The 18,580-nt window shown below is 50.5% G+C and overlaps 1 protein-coding gene across 6 annotated transcripts in view; it reads left to right on the forward strand.

Moving 5' to 3' along the window:
• Positions 1–18,580, forward strand: part of HIPK2 (homeodomain interacting protein kinase 2) — a 188,042-nt gene that overhangs the window by 153,412 nt on the left and 16,050 nt on the right. For 5 of the 6 annotated variants that reach the window (XR_015723805.1, XM_087860791.1, XM_087860792.1 and 2 more), the window contains exons 12-14: positions 675–956; positions 11,593–11,837; positions 17,660–17,817. Coding sequence is in view for 5 of the 6 variants with exons in the window: in XM_087860791.1 (XP_087716917.1) it covers positions 675–956; positions 11,593–11,837; positions 17,660–17,817 (685 nt within the window). In the remaining variant the exon portion in view is untranslated. Of the gene's footprint in view, positions 1–674; positions 957–11,592; positions 11,838–17,659; positions 17,818–18,129; positions 18,454–18,580 lie in introns of those variants that run through there. The other variant, XM_045792531.2, reaches the window with a different exon arrangement.

Here is an 18,580-nt window from a genome sequence, read left to right on the forward strand (position 1 = left end):
CGATCAAAATAAAGATTAAAAGGTCTCTATTTAAGTACACCTTTTCCTCTTGCATTTTGCCCAGTTTTTCTCATTACAGTTCAGACAGAGTGGTAAACTTCCTATGAGGCACAGGTGTCAAAGACATGAGTGTTTTAGTTTCGTAAGTTGCAAAACAGCCATTAGCAAGGAAACCAAAGCTTTAGGTGGCAAATAACATTTCTTTCAACTCCCTTCAAAACAAGACCCATGTACATTTGGAGAATGACAGGACAGAGATTAGGAAGTCAGGCCTTGACCCTGAAGACAGTGTTGGGGAGGGAGGGCTGTGGTGGGGCAGACAACCCTGAGACCCTGGGCACTCATCTTGCCCCCGCAGACCAGCCCAGTCAGTCCTTGGGCACGAGCCCGCTTCGAGAAGCTCCTGCAACCCCTGGCTGCTCCCTTTCTCCTGGGACAGGCACACGGCACCCGACCAAAGCCCAGAGAAGGCCAGGCCGCTGCCACCATCTGTGTAGCAAGTAACTGAAAGAAAGAGCTCAAGAGACAGCCACTTTTGCAGTTACAGAAAACATCTGAGTGCCCTGAACTCTCAGTTTGTAACAGAGATTTGGCAAAGCTGGTGTCCCTAGATGTTGGGCTCCTTGGGAGGAGTTGCGGGGCCTCCCTGAACAGGTGTGGCTTTGTCGTTACAGAAACGTCTCCACCTGTGAGGTGTCCTCCTCGCAGGCCATCAGCTCCCCTCAGCGGTCAAAGCGTGTCAAGGAGAACACGCCTCCGCGCTGCGCCCTGGTGCACAGCAGCCCGGCCTGCAGCTCTTCCGTCACATGCGGGTGGGGCGACGGGGCCTCCAGCACCACCAGGGAGCGGCAGCGGCAGACGATTGTCATTCCCGACACCCCCAGCCCCACGGTCAGCGTCATCACCATCAGCAGCGACACGGACGAGGAGGAGGAACAGAAGCATGCCCCCACCAGGTGAGGCCCAGGCCTGGAGACTTCCAGGAAGGAGCAGGACAGGGGTGCACTGTGTGCTGCTGGCTCACACGGACAGTGCTCCGTGGATCTGGGCCCCTCTCCATCCCCGGACATGATGGTCTCTGTCTCCTGGCCCCTACATTTTGGTTTTGCCATGGCCTAGAGTCCTAAAGTGATTTCAGGGAAATGTCCCACAGATTTTCCGTAATTGTTCGATGCCAAAAGATTTTTGAATCACTTTGGTCGTGAAAAATAGTTACAGCCCCTATACATCTCGGGGACTTGAGACCGATTATACACAATGCCAGTGTATTTCAACTCCTGTAAGCTTAAAAATCTCTGCCTTGGGCTGTTGAATTTATTCCCAGTTGGTCAGGATATTTCTCTAGCATCGCCTTGGCTCTCTCAGAATTCGAAGTAATTGTCCAATTAATCAGAAATTTCTGTGTCTGATTAACCCAATCTTTCAAACTGCCAGTTGGCTCTTCACCCAGAGAGCATTACTGTTTATTCCAAAGTAGTAAGAACTCATTTTATTCCGTGTATGCTTCCTGGGAAGGGGAAAGGAATATTTATTATATTTGCAAGACTATTAACCCTGGCGCCAAAGCCTCTTTTCCTGCATTTTCCAGCCAGACTTCAACAGAGTGCGGTTTGTACTTGGGCTGCCTGATGAGCCCCTGGGCCGTGCCCCACCAGAACAGTCTGTCCCCTGGCCTTTTGCAGCCCCAGGGGCCCCGGGGCCTCATAGCTCCCAGAGCCTCACAACCCCAGCTCCAACCTGCTGACCTCTCCCATTAGGACCAAGAGTCAGGGGAGGAGGCGGCCTGCCACTGCTGAGCCCAGCGCTGGCAGCCAGCACACGTACCTGAGGCGCAGCTTAACATTCACAACGAGGCCGCAGTTATTAATTCCTGATTGGATACAGTGTCACTAATTAGTAATCACAAATATTCTTGATGAAATAATAAATTCTCACGCTTGAAATAATTACCGAATGCACAGGTAGGCTAATTAAAACACTGTCGCTATAGGTATTCCTGCGGAGACTATCCCCTTCCCATCTTTCGAATGAACTCAGTACTTTGCTTTGTTTTTCATGAGAGAGCTAGTGTATGTCTCATTCCAGGGTCCTCTTTCCCTGTTTAGTGTCTCAGCCTGGTGCTCAGTGTGTCTCAGAAAAGAATGTGATAGAGCCCTTCTGGGACTGGCGTCAGGTTTCTTTTTTGATAACAACCCCAAGTTGAGGCAATACTCTGTCCTCCCCAGTGCCTCATGCCCCCCAGCCCAGGAATATCATGGGCTCAGGTGGTCCCATCACAAAGTCTTCTCCCAGCCCCGAGCAGCCTGTCCCCATGTTTGTAGCAAGGGCCATAAACCAGGCCGAGCAACCCCACACAGCCCTTTGCTACAAATGGGAAAAAGAAAAAGCAATTTAAAAATCTGACAGTCAACCAGATTGGACTATCATTTTTGAAGTATGAGATTTGAATTGACACAGAGCCTCAACATATGTGCTCAGGAGAGAACTGAATAGAGTGTCTGAGGAAAACGGAGGATGAGAGAGTGATCTCTCCACCAATCAGACAGCTGCCAGGGCCGAGCCCTGTGCCAGGCCTAAGCACAGACAGCTTCCCCAGAGGTCCCGAAAGCCCCAGAAAGACACTGGACTGAAATTCTTGGAAGCACGTAAGGACCTTGTTGTAAATCAGCTGGGACGTAGGGGAGGGCAGGGAACCTGCCCATGGGCAGGCATAGTGAGGGTGGGCTGCTGAGGACTGGAGCTTCGTAAAATGAAAAACGCAGGGGCCCGCCTGAGACGCCGCACTGGACGGGCGAAGCTGCAGATTGAGGCCGGAGAGTTATCGTGAAGGGTTCCAGCTGTCCGGTTGTGACAGGAAATTCACAGAAAGAGATAATCATGTTTTCTGGAGAGATCAAATGACTGTTGCCTTAAAAAAAATGTTTCCAGGTCCAAGAAGAGAGGAAAGCGTATTTGAGTCTGAGTAGGGTCAAACGGAAACCCGTAGCTGTTTTATTTATAGAGAAACCACCATATAATGTGTTCATGTTATTGTGACTACCTTTTGGAGTGAGAGAAAAACGGGGAGGAAATATGATTACTCATTCTTAAAAATCAGAATTATCATAAAGTTTAACACAGTAAATATTTATCGGCCCCGCCAGTGTGAGATATTATGCTAGGAACTGCAGGTGTTACATAAATAAGGTAGACAGTCTCTGTCCTCAGGAGGTTGTGGGGTAATAAGCAAGATACGACACGTACAAATCACACACAAACCGGAGTATCAGCCCGGTAAAAACCAGCAGAGTCCTGTGGGTGTTCAAAAGGAAAATAGCTTGAGGAAATAGCGGGAAGAGGGGCTTCCTAAGAGCAAAGGTCCAAAGGGTGTAGATAAATAGGAGGGGGTGAAATTGCGAATTCCAGCGAGGTGGGTGGTGGAGCTGGGTCCTCAGAGGTAGGCCGGTAGGATCCGGAGCCCAGATGGACAGCTGATCCAAGGGCAGGTGGGAGGCAGGGATGACAGGGGTTTCAGAATGGAAAGAGGATTTGAGGGTCTCCCCTTCAGTGAGGGTGGTTCGCTTCGGGAGATACTGAGGAGCTCACAGGAAAGCACCCGTCCTGGGAAAACAAGGTTGTACCCCCACATGCAGCCCATCAGGGAGCCTCTTGGCCTCCATCCGGCTGGAAGCTTTTCTAACCCGCCAGTGTTTCCTCTTGAATAGTCAAGACTTCCCTGCTTGTTGCCAAACCCAATTACTCCCGCGCTGCGAGCATCTTGGTTCTGGTCTGCTGTGTTCCCAGCCTCGTTTCCCATTTGCCACTCACTGGAGGACTAGCACCCTGACTGTCGGAAATGCTGACTGCTTCCCCTAACGTGACTCAGCGTCAGCGCGGCAGCTAGAGAGCAAGGGGGCCGATGGCGCTCACAGGACAGGGAGCATGGTATCCCATGGCAGCGCCTGCACCACCAGTGGCTTTTAGAGCCAGCGGGAGATACATCATGGCAGACCCACAATGTGAGACCCGATTGAGGGTATCACTAAATCCCTGGGACCAGACGACATTGCCTAGAATTTTTAGAGGAATGCCAAGGCAAAATTATGATTCCTGACCCGTAATATTTGGCACTGTTAGTTGCCGGAGCAGAAGGATGGGCAGCAGCTCCTACTTTGTGAGAAGGACCCCAGAGCGTGAGGGGGCAAGGCTGGGAGTGAGCAGATGAAAGGGGAGGGGAATCCTGACAAACCTTCATTCACTAAGTGTTCTTATTTGCACTATCCCGCGCATCGTTCAATGGGCTGTACAAGGCAAGTAGTTCTACTTGCATTTGATAGTGAGGAACACAAGACCCAGGAAATGTAAGTGACTCGCCCCAGTTGATGAAGGTTCTAAGTAACAGAATCAGGAGTCGGATCCCGTGCCGTTGAAAACACGGCGGTCTTGATTATTGGCAACAATCACTGATTTCTCTTCAGTCATGAATTTGACAAAGGTAAATTCTGTCCTGCCTCTTCCTCCGACCACCACCATGCTCTCCCACGGTCACGTCCACAGTCTGTTCCCCGAGCCCCGACCGGGTGCCACACGTTGGTCAGAGTGCTGGAGTTCTCACAGCAAGAGGGCAGAGGTGAGCTCTTCTGAGTCTTCGAGAAGATGCTCTCAAGTGAGGAGGTCAACAAAACCCCGCAGCCTGCTTTTCCGCACTGAGCTGCTGCTGGAGCAGGGGACCCTGTGGGCATGGCTGGGGAATTGTTCTAAAGATAGAAACACCGAACTGGTATTTTTCTGGGTTCCCCAGGATGAAGTAGTAGAACCAGTCCTATTTTAAATATTTATAGATGATTTTGATTAGAGGAGCACCTGACTGTGCTGAATAAGCCATCTTCTCTCCCTTGAAATCTCCTCGGACGAAGTTTCCTGGTGCGTGTCTTATTATTCAGACCCTTTGCCAGCCTTGCCTTGTGCTGAAACTGTCCTTCAGAGGCCATGTCACACAACCTCTGGTCATGACGGTAATTTTTAAAGTGTGTCACCAAAGCGGCTCATGTCAGCTGCTCAGGTAGAAACCGTTTTGTCAGTCTCCTTATTCACTCATTTATTCGTTCATTTAATTATCTGGATATTTCTGGAAGACAGGTTTTATTTTCCTGTGGTCCTGAGGGCACAGCTACTGTCAGCCTCACTTTGCATGTGTGAGCGGCTGCCCCCGAGCACCACCGCCAGGGTTACCAAAATGTAAACTTTAAGACAGTTGATCCATTCCTATCACTCGGGATTTTATTTTATTTATTTATTTATTTATTTGGATTTGATTTATTATTTATTTGACAGGGAGAGAGAGAACACAAGCAGGGGGAGTGGTAGGCAGAGGGAGAGGGAGAAGCAGGCTCCCAGCTGAGCAAGGAGCCCAATGCAGGACTCAAACCCAGGACCCTGGGATCATGACCTGAGCCGAAGGCAGACGCTTAAGCTACTGAGCCACCCAGGCGTCCCTCACTCGGTATTTTGAATAGGGATCGCTCTTAAAGTGGTTTTGTAAAAAATATTGGACTCGGCGTGTTCTTCTTTATACTAAGTTGAAAATCTTGAGCAATTACTCTCTTTAAAAGACATAGTCAGGAAACTGATAAACTGCTACTCAAAAGACTTGGGCCTGAAAAATGGACATGTGCCTAACAGGGCAGCATACACGCTCCTCTGTGATTCCGTGGGCAAAGTCAACTCAAAGAGGAGCCCATCTCCATAGCCACCTGCAACCATATCACTCCTTCCCTCTCCTGGTTTGTAAACCTGAGTGAAGAAAAGAACGTGACACATGGTGTCACCTGAAGGGGCTTTGTTTGCAGTGTTAAGTTGCAAAGTATCCCAGGGCTGAAGGAGAGTTGAAGCATCTGACTCCTCTCGGGAGATGGAAGGGTGTTTGGCGAGCTGACTTCACTGCATCCTCTTCACATCCTCCTTTGTTCCTTCAGGACACCCCTGCGGGTTGAGTAGTGTGAAGGGGCTGCATTTTGAAGAAGAGACGCTGCACCCGACTATTCCCAGCAGCTTGTCCTGACACTGCAGCCCATTACAGAGCCATTGCTGACACATCCGCAGCCTCCGGGACGCAGGGGGAAGTGGGGGCGGGGTACCGCAGGGCAGAGCAGCATTGCGGAAGGAAGGGGAGGAAGAACGACAGCTGCTTGGAGGGGGGGGAGGCGTGGCTCCTCCCATGCCTTCTGATTTCTCTAGAAGACGGTCATGTACAACAGTCTTCCTGGCGATATGTACGTGCGTGTGTGTGAGAGAGAGAGATACACACAGATACCAATGTGTGGATAATATAACTTGAATAGAGTGTATGCACCAAATTTAAAATGTAGATTTTTTTGTTCTCACTAATGGCTTTAACTTGAGAGCTGTGTACTACATCGGAAGGAGCACGTGGGCCCGGAGGCATCGGCTTCTGGCCTCGCTCCTCACGAGGTTCAGTGCACTCAGCCGTGTATTTCTGATTGGGTGGAGGGGGGCGTGGGAACAGGACAGCGAGCCATACACATCCCCCATGAAGGTGGTGGGGTCGGCAGTTCTCTTCTCCATCAACTGAGACAGCCGTCCCTGTGCACAGCCCCATGCCCCGTTCTTAGAGAAGACCACTGTCACCAGAACCAGACGGAGGAGTTACCGTTAGTTCACGTTTTCGGTGCGTGTGGGCGGGAAGGGGGAGGCTGAAAGGGATGGTGCGGCACAGTGATTGAGGGAGTGCAAGCTCGGGATAACTCAGTAGCGAAGAAATCTGACTACAAAGCAGGCGAAGGACTTGAATAGATGTTTCTTAAAAGAAGGTTCGTAAGTGGCCAACAGCTCTATGAAAAAATGCTCAGCATCACTCATGATCAGGAAAACACAGATCAAAACCACAGTATCACCTTATACCTGTCAGAACGGCTGTTACCAAAAGAACAAAAGACAAGGTGTGGACGAGAACATGGGGAGTTGGTGGGAATGGAATGCAAACTGGTGCGGCTACTATGAGAAACAGTACGGAGGTTCCTCAAAAAAATTAAAAATAGAGCTACCATTGATCCAGCAGTCTCACTTCTGAGTATTTATCCAGAAGAGTGAAACCAGGACCTCGAAGAGATATCTGCACTCCCGTGTTTGTCGCAGCATTATTTGCAATAGCCAAGATGTGGAAACAACCTACGTATGCATCAGATGAGTGGACAGACGGGTGGGTAAAGAAAACACAGCACATGTGTGCAGGGGAATGCTAGTCAGCCTTCAAAGAGGGAAATTCTGCAACATGCAAAAAGCTCTTAACACGGGGTTTCTAAAATAGTCAAGTTCATAGAATCAAGCAGTGGGATTTCGCCCGCCAGAGGCATGAGTTTGGCGACACCGACACCCACAGTCATCAACACGGTACCGTATACTTAGAATTTTGTTAAGAGGGTAGATCTCCTGTTAAGTATTCTTACAGTCAGTAGTGTAATATTCTTTACCACCCAGTCTCGCAGTGAGGATCGGGGGGACAGTGTCTGTGAAGCACTTTGACCAGTAGTTGTGTATCAAGTAAATGTTGCCTAGGGCTGTTAATCAGTGTTGTAGTAAGATAAGAGCCGTGTTTCTTATACACAGCATTGACTGTGGGATCAGAGCGGTGAAGCAAGTCATGCAAAGTTTATTGGTGGAGATGAGTTTTTGACCTGGGTCTTGAAGGATGGGGTTGACCGAGATTGGCAAATAGAAATCAAAGCACATTCCAGATAGGGCCTCACAGGGCAGGAGTCACAGGCTTATGTCCATTCCTCCAGCAGGGTTTCCTCTATCAGGGCTGATTTCTGTACTTCCAAGCTCTTGATTTCTTTTCCATCATTTTAAAATGATGAAAATCAGCTATCGCCATGACAACACAAAGCAATTTGTGAACTCTGGAAGCTTTGTTCTTTACTCAGAAGCGGTGTTCTGCCGAGGCCACTTAAGGATATATTTCTCATTCTACTCCTCTCTCAGTTCCATTACCCAATTCATAATGAGATTGATAAACTATCAATAATAATTAGACACTGTAGTGGAATGAATCCCAGTAGAATCAATACATATGAGCCTAAGGAATCCGTAGCGGTAATGTCAAACGTGTGCTCATTTTTAAAGTGACTCATTTAACAGCTTCCCATGTGTTCTCGAATCTGCATGGTGTATTCGGGTAGAGCACAGAGATTTTTAACAGTAGAAGAGATTAAAAACAGAGCTATCAAAGTAATTCACCTTTTCCAAACCTGTCACAAGCAAATCCAAAAAGATAGGTAAATTGGTCCTGGACTATGTTGTTACCCATTTGCTCATTAGATGTAATGAGCTCTGAAAACAAAGGACCCATGACCTGTTTATAGAGGTTTTATCCCACGGTCCTTGATAGCTATCAAGACCCTGACATGCCGAATCCTCAGCCTCCGGTTTCCATCAGGAGATAGCCCTAAGTTCTCCCAGGTCATCCACACCGGGCTGTCAGCTGTTGCAAAACTCTTGCCAGCAGGCCATCCTCTGGTGACCAGAAGCTCTCACACATTCACGAAATGGCCCGTCGTATGTTCAGATTCTTATTCATACTGAGCGGAAGCTTTTCCCCCATTTCCAGATTTGAATTTTATTATAGCTTGGCTGTATGTGCGTGTATGTGTTTAATGTGCTTATTTTCTAAACCACCCAGAACCTGAGGAAGATGTGGTCAGCAGGAATTAGCCAGGTCTGGGTCTACATGTAAGGGACACCTACTATAGCCATTTATTTCCTCTCTAAATTAGGAGTAAACCAAATCCCATTTTGAATGTGTTTAATGATAAATCTTCAGGGGACCCACACAGTGGATCCTTTCATGCCACTTTCCCTAATAGCTTTCAAAGCGGGTTAGAAGTGGAGGGATGTCCAGGGTCACACTAATATCCAGGCCGCTGTCCAGGGTCACACCAGTGAATGGACAGTGGAGCCAGGACTAGAACACCAGCTCCCAGGACACACTTGGAAGCCAGCCTCTGATCTTCACATGAGGTCCGCCCCCCGCAGACCGCGCCCCTGCAGCAGAGCATGTCTGCGTCTGGTGGGATGGCCTGCTGTGACCGAAGCGGAGAGTGGAGGACAGGGCAGCACATCTCCCACACCCCCTCCGGAACTGGACGCTGTACAGAGTCACAGCCTCCGGGGCCTCTTCCCCTGGTCCTGGGGCCATTTTGTGATGGTGTATGCATGGGGGGAGCGGGGGGCCTTAGGTTAATTCCACCTTTGGGCTCTTGTGCACAATTCTGCTGCGAACATTAGTGTGCGAGGGTCTGTTTGAGTCCCCACTGTCCGTTCCTTTGAACGAGTACCTAGGAGTGGCGTTGCTGGGTTCTAGGGTAATTCTGTGCTTAGCTTTCTGAGGAACAAGCATATGGGTTTTTTGCATTTCAGCTGTTACAAATGGGAAGCATAGGTCTTTATTAATTAAAATGTATCTGTTTTATCAAAGTTAATGTGAAGAGCTGTAAATATATGCAGTCAATCCATTCCTCACGTTCCTTTGAGTTCCTCACAATTGTCGGTGCAACTCATTTGACAGTTCATCACAGAAGGCTTTGTGACATCCATTATTCTCTTTAACCGATTATTTTAAAGCTTTTACTGTTTAACTTGTCATGTTTTTATACAGCCCCCTCTGCAATTTTAATCACCTCGAGGGCAGAGGCATGTATTATATCTCTTTGTACAGGAATTCCCTGAGTACCTACCACAGATCTCCAAAATGCCTAACTAATGAGTTTTCACTTCTTTCATATCAATCTTCTGGTTTATTCGTAGACTAGAAACTTCTCCATCAAATCCGTACCTTGATAGAATCCACTTTGCCCGCATCTCTTTTTGCAAACCCGTTTTCACGTGTTAAATGAGGTAACACAGCCAGAAAGGGTGATAAGAGCAGCTAACTTTGATATGCTTACTACATGTCACACACTATTCAAAGCGCTTCCGGGTATGTTCTCCCTTCTCAAAGTCAGCCTCTACATGTAGGTACCGTCGTTATCCATGTTTGACCGATAAGGAGTTAGTCAGTCAGACGTCGAGTAGCTAGCTGCCCAAGGCCACACAATCGGCAGGTGCTGAAGGGGGGCCTCCGGCGGCAGGGCCCATGTTCTGAGCCACGGACGTGGTTCTGGGGACCCTTCTAGCCTGAAGCAAGAAGGACAAAAAGTGTGGCCACTGGAAGAATTATTCAGCCCGGATGTCAGTAGTGCCACGCTTCGAGGAGCAGGGGGGCTCAGACCTTGTGTGAGCTCACCTCGCAACCCCTCCAGCTTTTTGTGGGTCCTTCCACTTAACCTTCTGCCCGGCTGCCTGGGACTCTCGAGCTTGCCCACTTCTCTGCTGCCCTTAGAGTGGCGGAGATCTATCTTGGAAAGAGTCTGGCCTGTGACTGGCCGCGTGACCTTGGGCAAGACACCTGGGGGAGGGGGGTGTGGTGGTTCCATTAGGTGCTCCATAAATAGCAGCTTCTTCTCTTAGCAAATTAGTTGGAAACTGACCGTCTTACGTAGGCAGTCGATATGTCTTAAAAATAGATGATCAATATACAAAAATAAATGTAAATCCATTTTTAAAACCTTCACAATAAGCAACAAATTCCATATCCATCATCCCACCAGCCTGTCCTAGAGGCAGACAGAATTGGTTCCCAAAGGAGCCGCACCAACATAAATATGTCAGGAAAGAAAATGTGCTGGCCACAAGCCATCCAGCACTGGTTCCTCCCTATCGACATAGAATGAAGTTTCAGATACAGGGGGAAACCCAGAGATGCTGAGCAACTCTCTCATAGGCATCATCCCCTCAGGAGCCCTTCTGACCTCCCCTAGACACAATGCTGCCTCTCCCTGGCCCTGGCTGGGGGGGAAGCTGCAGGGGGGCCAGGCCTCCCCCTGCGAAGGGGACAGCAAAGACATGGCCAAGGGTATCCCCTCCGGCTCCCAGTTTCTCTCTCCCAGCGTGTCTGAACTGTGTTGTGTGTGGTCAGCCTCCTCAGACCCTCGCTCTTCATCCACCCCTCACTCTGCATCCTGCTTCCTTTTGGATGTTTCGCTCCCCCCTGCCTGAGTTCACCGATCCCGCAGGCCCTGAGCCTAAGCTGATGGTGCTCCCCTCCCAGACCAGGGCCTCAGGCTGCGGGGTCTTGCAGGGCTTTCTCTGCTTGCTGAGATGTCCCCTTCTGGTGGCTCAGAGGGTACTGCCACACAGCTGTGGGCTACAGGGGCCTCCCCTGCAGTTCTGCTGAGCTCTGCTGCCGGGGAAGAGCCCAGGGCCACCTGGAAGCTTCTCCCCGTTTCCAGAAGCGTCTGTGGGCCCAGCTCCAGCCCCTTCTCCCATGTCTTCACATGTCCCCTCCACTGCTGGTTGGACGGGTGACACTTGTGTTCCTAGTCTCTGCATTAGGGTCCAGAGAGCAGACATCACATTCCTACCCCCTCTCCTGCTCTGCTCCCCTCCCCTGTCGCAGAGCACCAAGGGGGGCTTCTCACATAGCCAGTTCTGGAATGCTGGTTGGTGTCTCGCTTCACAGCCTCCTCACGGTTCTGGTTTCTCCCTTTCCGTTTTCAGCACTGTCTCCAAGCAGAGAAAAAACGTCATCAGCTGTGTCACGGTCCACGACTCTCCCTACTCCGACTCCTCCAGCAACACCAGCCCCTACTCCGTGCAGCACCGCGCTGGCCACCACACCAACACCTTTGACACCAAGGGCAGCCTGGAGAACCACTGCACTGGGAACCCCCGAACGATCATCGTGCCACCCCTGAAAACCCAGGCCAGCGAAGTGTTGGTGGAATGTGATAGCCTAGTGCCAGGTAATTGGGGGCTGGGGCAGGCCGGGAACACCTCTCTGCACACTGAGTTTCTTGTGTTCTGCTACGAGCAGTTGTGTTGAGTGAGAGCTAATAAGCCCCGGGTTATTGTAGCTCCTTACCCAAGGATTTCGCTCAAGTAGCCAGGGTAGGATTCCACTTAACGTCACATTGTATAAGCAGTGTTTTACCTTTTTATTTCTACAATTAATACCTCGCTGCCTTTACAGTGGCTCTCCCACCAACTAGGTTGATAAAAATGTGAAATAAAAGCCACCCAGCTCCATATTCACTGGTCCGGGATGACACCTGAGTTAGGGAGTTCCTGACCAAGTAGAGCTGCTTCCTGTGTGGAGACAACCTTCTCTGGGTCTTGGCAAGTGAGGGTGATGCCAGCTCACCTCGGCGTCCCGTCAGAGCTCGCTGTTGGGAGGAAGGGCCATAGTGAGTGTGCTTGTCCCCTCGCATACTGCTTGAGTAAAAGGAGTCCTTCTATCCCGTGAAGGCCTGAATACTAGACTCTAGAATAAACTGAGAGCATAACCTTCCAAAAACACTTAGGGGCACCCGCCAGATCTGGTAGTATCTCTTCAGTGACTCCCTTGTTCATGCGGAAGAATTTAGGGAGTAAACCAGAAGCTATCTCCTTTTCTGCCACAAACTGTCACCAGCCCATCCAAGGCAGACAGCACAGCACCTTCACGATAGGACTAGTTAGAAGGAAAGAGGTACAAACTGCCAGAAAAGATTTTGTTTAGAATCAGGGAGCTGTTCATCAGGTAGGACCCCTGTCTGTGTCATCTGCTCAGGAGACCTTGGAACCTTCCTGGGGTGGTCGCCACATGTAAGACCCACTAGGCATGGGCCGTTCAGGTTCTGCCACTGAGAGTGACCTCAGGGTGAAGAGCAGAATTCAGGTTGGGGTCTTTAGGGACTTTTCCAGCCCAGTGCCATAGGCCAGCCCACATAGTGTGGGACACAAGGGCCTCTTTCCAGAACCCTCTTTCTCTACCCAGCCAAGGGTTTTAGTAGAAACCTTGGCAGGAAGAAACACTCTCTAGAACCAAAGGAACCTGTAAGGCAAACAAAGTTGTTCACCCAGGAGACAGGACTCCTTAGAGCAGCGGCCCTCTTACTTTTCTGCTCATACGTCCCTTAAGTAATTGTTTAAAACTATATCCATCACACATTTTTAAGTTTAAATATTGGCAAAGGATATCATTTCTGTCATGTTATATGTCGTGTCCCTGTTGAAGTACTTTGAATATGTGTGTCAAAACCTCGGAGCTACAGGTGCAACTCATCCAATACATGGGGACACTGCCTTGTCCCCTCATGAGGGAGCCACTCCTTGTCATCAGCCAGGTGGCCAAGCCGATTCACCTCTGTCAGAACTGGCTTCCCTGTGACAGCCTCCTCACCTCTGAATTTTGTTTCGTGAATGGATGGGTAGAGTAGGGAGTTTCCAAAGCCTGAATAAGATAAGACTGGACAGCCTTCAGTGTTTCTTGATGAAGATGGCCTGGTTTGCCTAGCAAGGGACTGTCTGTCCCTCAGGAGCCAGTCAGTTTTCATGCCTCAGGCGGTGCACCATTTTAACTTCCCAGAGAGTGAGAAGCAATGGGAGACACGTGGATGTGAGAGAGAAGGTGGGAAAGGAAACCAATGGATGCTAGTGCTGGTGAATCCGATCAGGAAAAGATAACATTTGCAAACTTGGGGTCTGGAAATTGACCCTTTAAGTCTCTGTTGCTACATACCCTCAAGTCCTCAAGAAGCCCTACACGTGCTGGCTTAAATTGCAGCCTGCAAGGGGCCGCCTGGCTGGCTCAGTCAGAAAAGCATGCGACTCTTGATCTCGGTGTTGTGAGTTCGAGCCCCACTTTGGGTGTAGAGATGACTTAAAAAAATAAAATCTTAAAAAAAAAAAGATTGTAGCCTGTGATGCACATAGCTTGGTGTGAAGGGCTCTCCTTAATTAACAGTAAAGGTCTCAAGACTATTGCCTAAACCCTTAAGGAAGCCCGGCCCTTTTGTTGCGCAGAAAGAGGAGATAGTCCTTCCTCATCTGCGATCTTAAAAACTCCAAAAACTGGGGCGCCTGGATGGCTCAGTCCGTTAAGCATCTGCCTTGGGCTCAGGTCATGATCTCCCATGGGGCTCCCTGCTCAGTGAAGAGTCTGCTTCTCCCTCTGCCCCTCCCCCCGCTCACTCGTGCTCATGTGTACATTCTCTCAAATAATTTTTATAAAAAGTTAAAAAAAAAAAAAAAACATCCGAAATCCAATTTTTAAGTTTACACCAAACTCGGTGGTGGTGAAGCCCGACCTGAATTAGCAAGGGGCTGTTCACAGTCTCTTTATCATAGTCATTTGTGCTGCTTAGAAAATATCCCTGGGTTTTGGAGCAGAAACCTTCCTGGCTTTGATTACAAGGTGGTGCCCAAGGCTCTGCTGGGGGTAACCTAATATACCGAACCTTTCTAAAATCTGAAACTCTGAATTTCAAAAATATGTGACTCCAAGGATTTTAGATCAGGAATTGAGACCCACAGCATGAGACCATGAGCTTTGTTATATCAGGAATGCCCTGTTCCGAGACACTTTGGAGGAACTCTGTAACAGTAACTACCTCTTTAAAATATGGATAATGGTTTATAAGAATTGGCTCGAGATAGATCTTGAGGTCATCTAGGAATTACTTTTTTTAAGGGTGGCTGGTGCTAAATTTTTCTTGGCCTTTTAAATCAGCATGAGAGAGTGGCCAGATTTCCACAGGTTAGAAATCTTCCAGCTTGGAGTTTTGTCAGCCTTTGGTGCTAGTGCCATTCCGTGGACGGTGACACAGTTTTGAGGAGAGCTACTGAAACTTTAAGACCAACTAGTCCAACCCTAGTGAAGACAGGCAGAGAGACTGAGGGCCGGCTTTGCTAGCGTAACAGCAGTGTTGTGTCTGGAAACCACAAAGGCAAGAGAGGGCAGCTCTGTGGAACCCACATTTCACGACTTTCAAGTTACATTAACCACTTCCACCATCAGCCCGATGCGCGTGGGCAGGGGCAGTTCTGAGCGCTTACCCCACTGCCTTTCCGCAAGAACTGCGTGATATCTGAACAGCTGAGCATCTCTGAGGGATATTTCTGCCCGAAAAGAGAAGGGGGGGAAAGTCATTCTCTGCAGTAAGACTACTGGTTCTAAAGCAGCCAAGTGCTGCTGTCTCTGGGGAACCCCGTGGTATAATTTTCCGCCATAAAGAGAGATTTATCTTCCCCTCTGAGGACATGCTGCAGTCTTTCTGGTGACAGGTAAGAGGCGGGAAAGAACTTCATTCTGGTGCCTGCTCATCCCCAGCCTGTGGTGTTTCTCAACACTGATATATACCATCCGCTACAAAATCATTCTAGGCTCAGAAAAATGAGAAAAGCAGGCTTCCTCGGTGTCCTGGTGCTCAGTTGGCCTAGAGAGGCCAAGGTGTGACCAGGTTTAGCGCCACCCCCTACCCCCACCCCAGCTGGAGCTCCCAGCCCATCCTGACTGGGCTCGGGTCAGGATGAATGACGAGCAGGCCACAGTCCGTTTCTCACAGAACTCACCCCTCCTCGGGAAGGAGCCTGGGGGATTTCTCACATCACCTTCTCAGGTCTCCTGGGTTAGTTGAGATTCTTTTGGAAGGCAACAGAATGAACTCTACACTGCCTTAAGACACAGAATTTATTGGAAGGAATTAAGAAGGCTGAGGGAAAAGTTCAACAACCACATCCCAGGCTGGGCAGGAGCCAGAATTCCCGGGACCTGGGCCACTGGCGGCCCAACGCCTGCCTCCTGGAACACTGCTTCACCCTGACCCAGCGACTCCCAGGCTCCTAGTTTCCCATTTCCAGGAGACAGGACTTGGTTGTCCCAGCTTGGAGTGGACACCTGTTCCTTGAGCATGAGCTTTAGCCAGGGGACAGGGCTCAATACCTGTGTTACCAATAGCTAACACAGCTAACGCTTTTAAGAGCGTAACATGTGACAGATAATGAAGCGTTCCACATATGTTAACTCGTATAAACCTCAGGACGACCCTCTATGTCGTTATCATTATCCTCCCAGTTTCCCAGATGTGAAAATGGAAGCATAGAGAGGTTAACTAACTCGACCAAGGCCACGCAGCTGGACCTCACAGGAGTCTGGCTTCCCAGCCCACCCATACTCTGAAGCACCCTCCCACTGCAGACGGGACCACTGGGGGTACCCTGGGAGCCAAGGGCTGTAGCCAGGCTGGCGGATCTTTGAGAGTAGCCGGGCAGGGCCTGGTCTGAGACTGTCCCTCGTGGCTCCAAGCCACACCTCAGGAGCTTGATCTTCAGCTCTTGCCTTCGGCTGCCCTTGGTACTGTATTCATCTCAGCAGGAGGAAGTGCTTCTCTTCGTCTCTTGGTCCCCTGCAGGACCCCCTCCCTTCTTTGGGGGCTCCGTGCTCTGACCCAGTCCCCATGCCCTGTCCCCACAGTGGCAGTAGCAGGCATGTGCTGGGCTCTGTGACACCATTTCATCTAAAACTCCTAACCTCTTGCATACTCAGGCTGTTGGTACCTGAGCTCAGGCTTTCTCCTCAAATATAATGACCACAGAATGCCCAGAGAGCTGATGCTGATGCCCAATGGGAGCAGAGGGACAGCATCCCCAGCTGGGGCCCAGACAGCAGGCACAGTTTGTGACCTGCTACCGAGCAGCAAGGACTCTGGCTCCATCCCAGTAGCACTGTGGCTGAGTGAAGGGGAGACCCCAAAGCTCTGCCGATAGCCCACATTTGCATTTCTCCGTCTCTTACCTGGCAGTGGGTCCCCCAAATCCCTGCATCCTCCAGGTTTCAGGGGACCTTTGAGATTCTGACTGGGTTTGGCTTTTGCACAGCTCCCTACACCAGGGCCTGGCGGGCTTCTCTCCTGGGGTGCTTGTTGCTAATACAGATTCCCAGGCACCCCCCATAGAGTTCTAATTTAGTGGATAGGAAGACCCCCAAGTGCAGTGCACGGTCAGATTGGGGGTCTCTGTGAGGACCCACTGGCTCCCTCCCCAGTGAGACAGCTCTCCCTTTCCTGGAGGGGGGCTGCTGCCTGTGGGGCAGGGAGGCTCCCCGTGGCCTTCAGTGTGCACCCCAGACTCCCATTCCCAAATGTCCGGTTTCCCAGACCTTCACTCTTCATGTTTCTCTCCCTGAGCAGTTAATCAGTGTTCTCTCTTGCCGGCCCCAGCCGTGTCCTCTTTGACTTTGATTTCATCACCCTGGGATTTGTAATAGAATTGATCCAACCCAGTTACGTCAAGGGCCTGCACGTTGCGATGTGTGCCTCATTCATACTTAGCGCCCTCTACCCCGGCCTTGACCATTTTACGGGCAATCGTGGGTTGTTTTTTCCTCAGGACATGTGTGGTCCTTTTTCTCAGGCCCCATTATCTGTACCCTGCTTATCTCTGCGTCTCTGAATCTCGGCAGACAGCCCCCACTGCAGCCCTGGACAGGCACAGAGAGCTCCAGAGACCTCTCCTCCTTTCTTCCGTTAGACCCTCCTTGTGCTTTTCAGTGTCCCCAGACCAGAATCTTAAAGTCCAGCAAGCTGGCACTTTCTCCCAACCGGTGGGACAGGCCAAAGTGCGGTGTTGAGTCCAGAGCCCGGGCAGACTCTCCCTGGGTCTCAGGGAGATGAGGCTGATTTTGATGGGCTGGTCTTAGGAACATGCCCCTTCTTGGAAGACCACCCTTATTGCCTAGAGGGGCAGGGTCTTCTGGGCAGTGGAGGACCTGTGACCGCTCTGTGACCCCTGGCTCTTCCCCACACAGTTAACACCAGTCAGCACTCGTCCTACAAGTCCAAGTCCTCCAGCAACGTGACCTCCACCAGCGGTCACTCTTCAGGGAGCTCGTCCGGAGCCATCGCCTACCGGCAGCAGCGGCCAGGACCGCATTTCCAGCAGCAGCAGCCTCTCAATCTCAGCCAGGTGAGTGCCACCTGACCGTGCCTCACCGGCCTGCAAAGTACCCCAATCTCTGCAGTCCCCTCCTGGCCTCAGCTTCCAAGCAGGGGGCCGCAGCCAGCCCTTGCCCAGCTCACAGGGCCGCAGCCCCCTAGCGGCCGGACGGGTCCTGAGGGACCTCCGACTTCTTGCTGCCATGGGTTACCCCGGGGACGTTGGTTTGCCTGGGTCACAAAGAGCTGGCTCCAAGTAAAATCAGTTGTCTAATGTCACAAGGCACTCAGTGGCACAGTGCCAAAGCTTAAAAATAGGATGGCCCACATCTTGCTCTTTCAGACTGGCAGAGGCTGTGACACAGTGTCCTGGCCCCGTCAGACCAGGACGCCCAGGGAGTACCTGCAGGCTGACATCGTTGGGCTGACTGGTTCATTGCCATGAGGGAGGCCAGGCCACACACAGGGAACCCAGACCGAGGGCAAGAGAGGATTTGGAGAAGGCGGGTGGCGTTGAGGTGGAATTTTAAATGAAGCAGGGTCTCCTTGGCACAGCGGCCTGTGGGTACAGGGTCTGCGTCAGGTCTGAAATGCAAAGTGGACTTGGGGGCCTGTTTCCTCAGAAGCCATGGAAGTGAAATAAATGGGGAGCTTGTGTTCCAAAATCCCTTGTCTGAAGCGGTGCACTTGGTAAACTGAGGCCGCGTCTCTGTGTCGTCACGACTCCGGTTCTCTGGAAGAGAGGGCTCTTTCATTTGTACCAATATAACTTCAAACAGCGAAGTTTGCAGGAG

The sequence above is a fragment of the Ursus americanus genome, chromosome 3 (genome assembly GCF_024610735.1).
Source record: "Ursus americanus isolate L20-20 chromosome 3, mUrsAme1.1.p, whole genome shotgun sequence".
Classification (NCBI taxonomy): Eukaryota; Metazoa; Chordata; class Mammalia; order Carnivora; family Ursidae; genus Ursus; species Ursus americanus.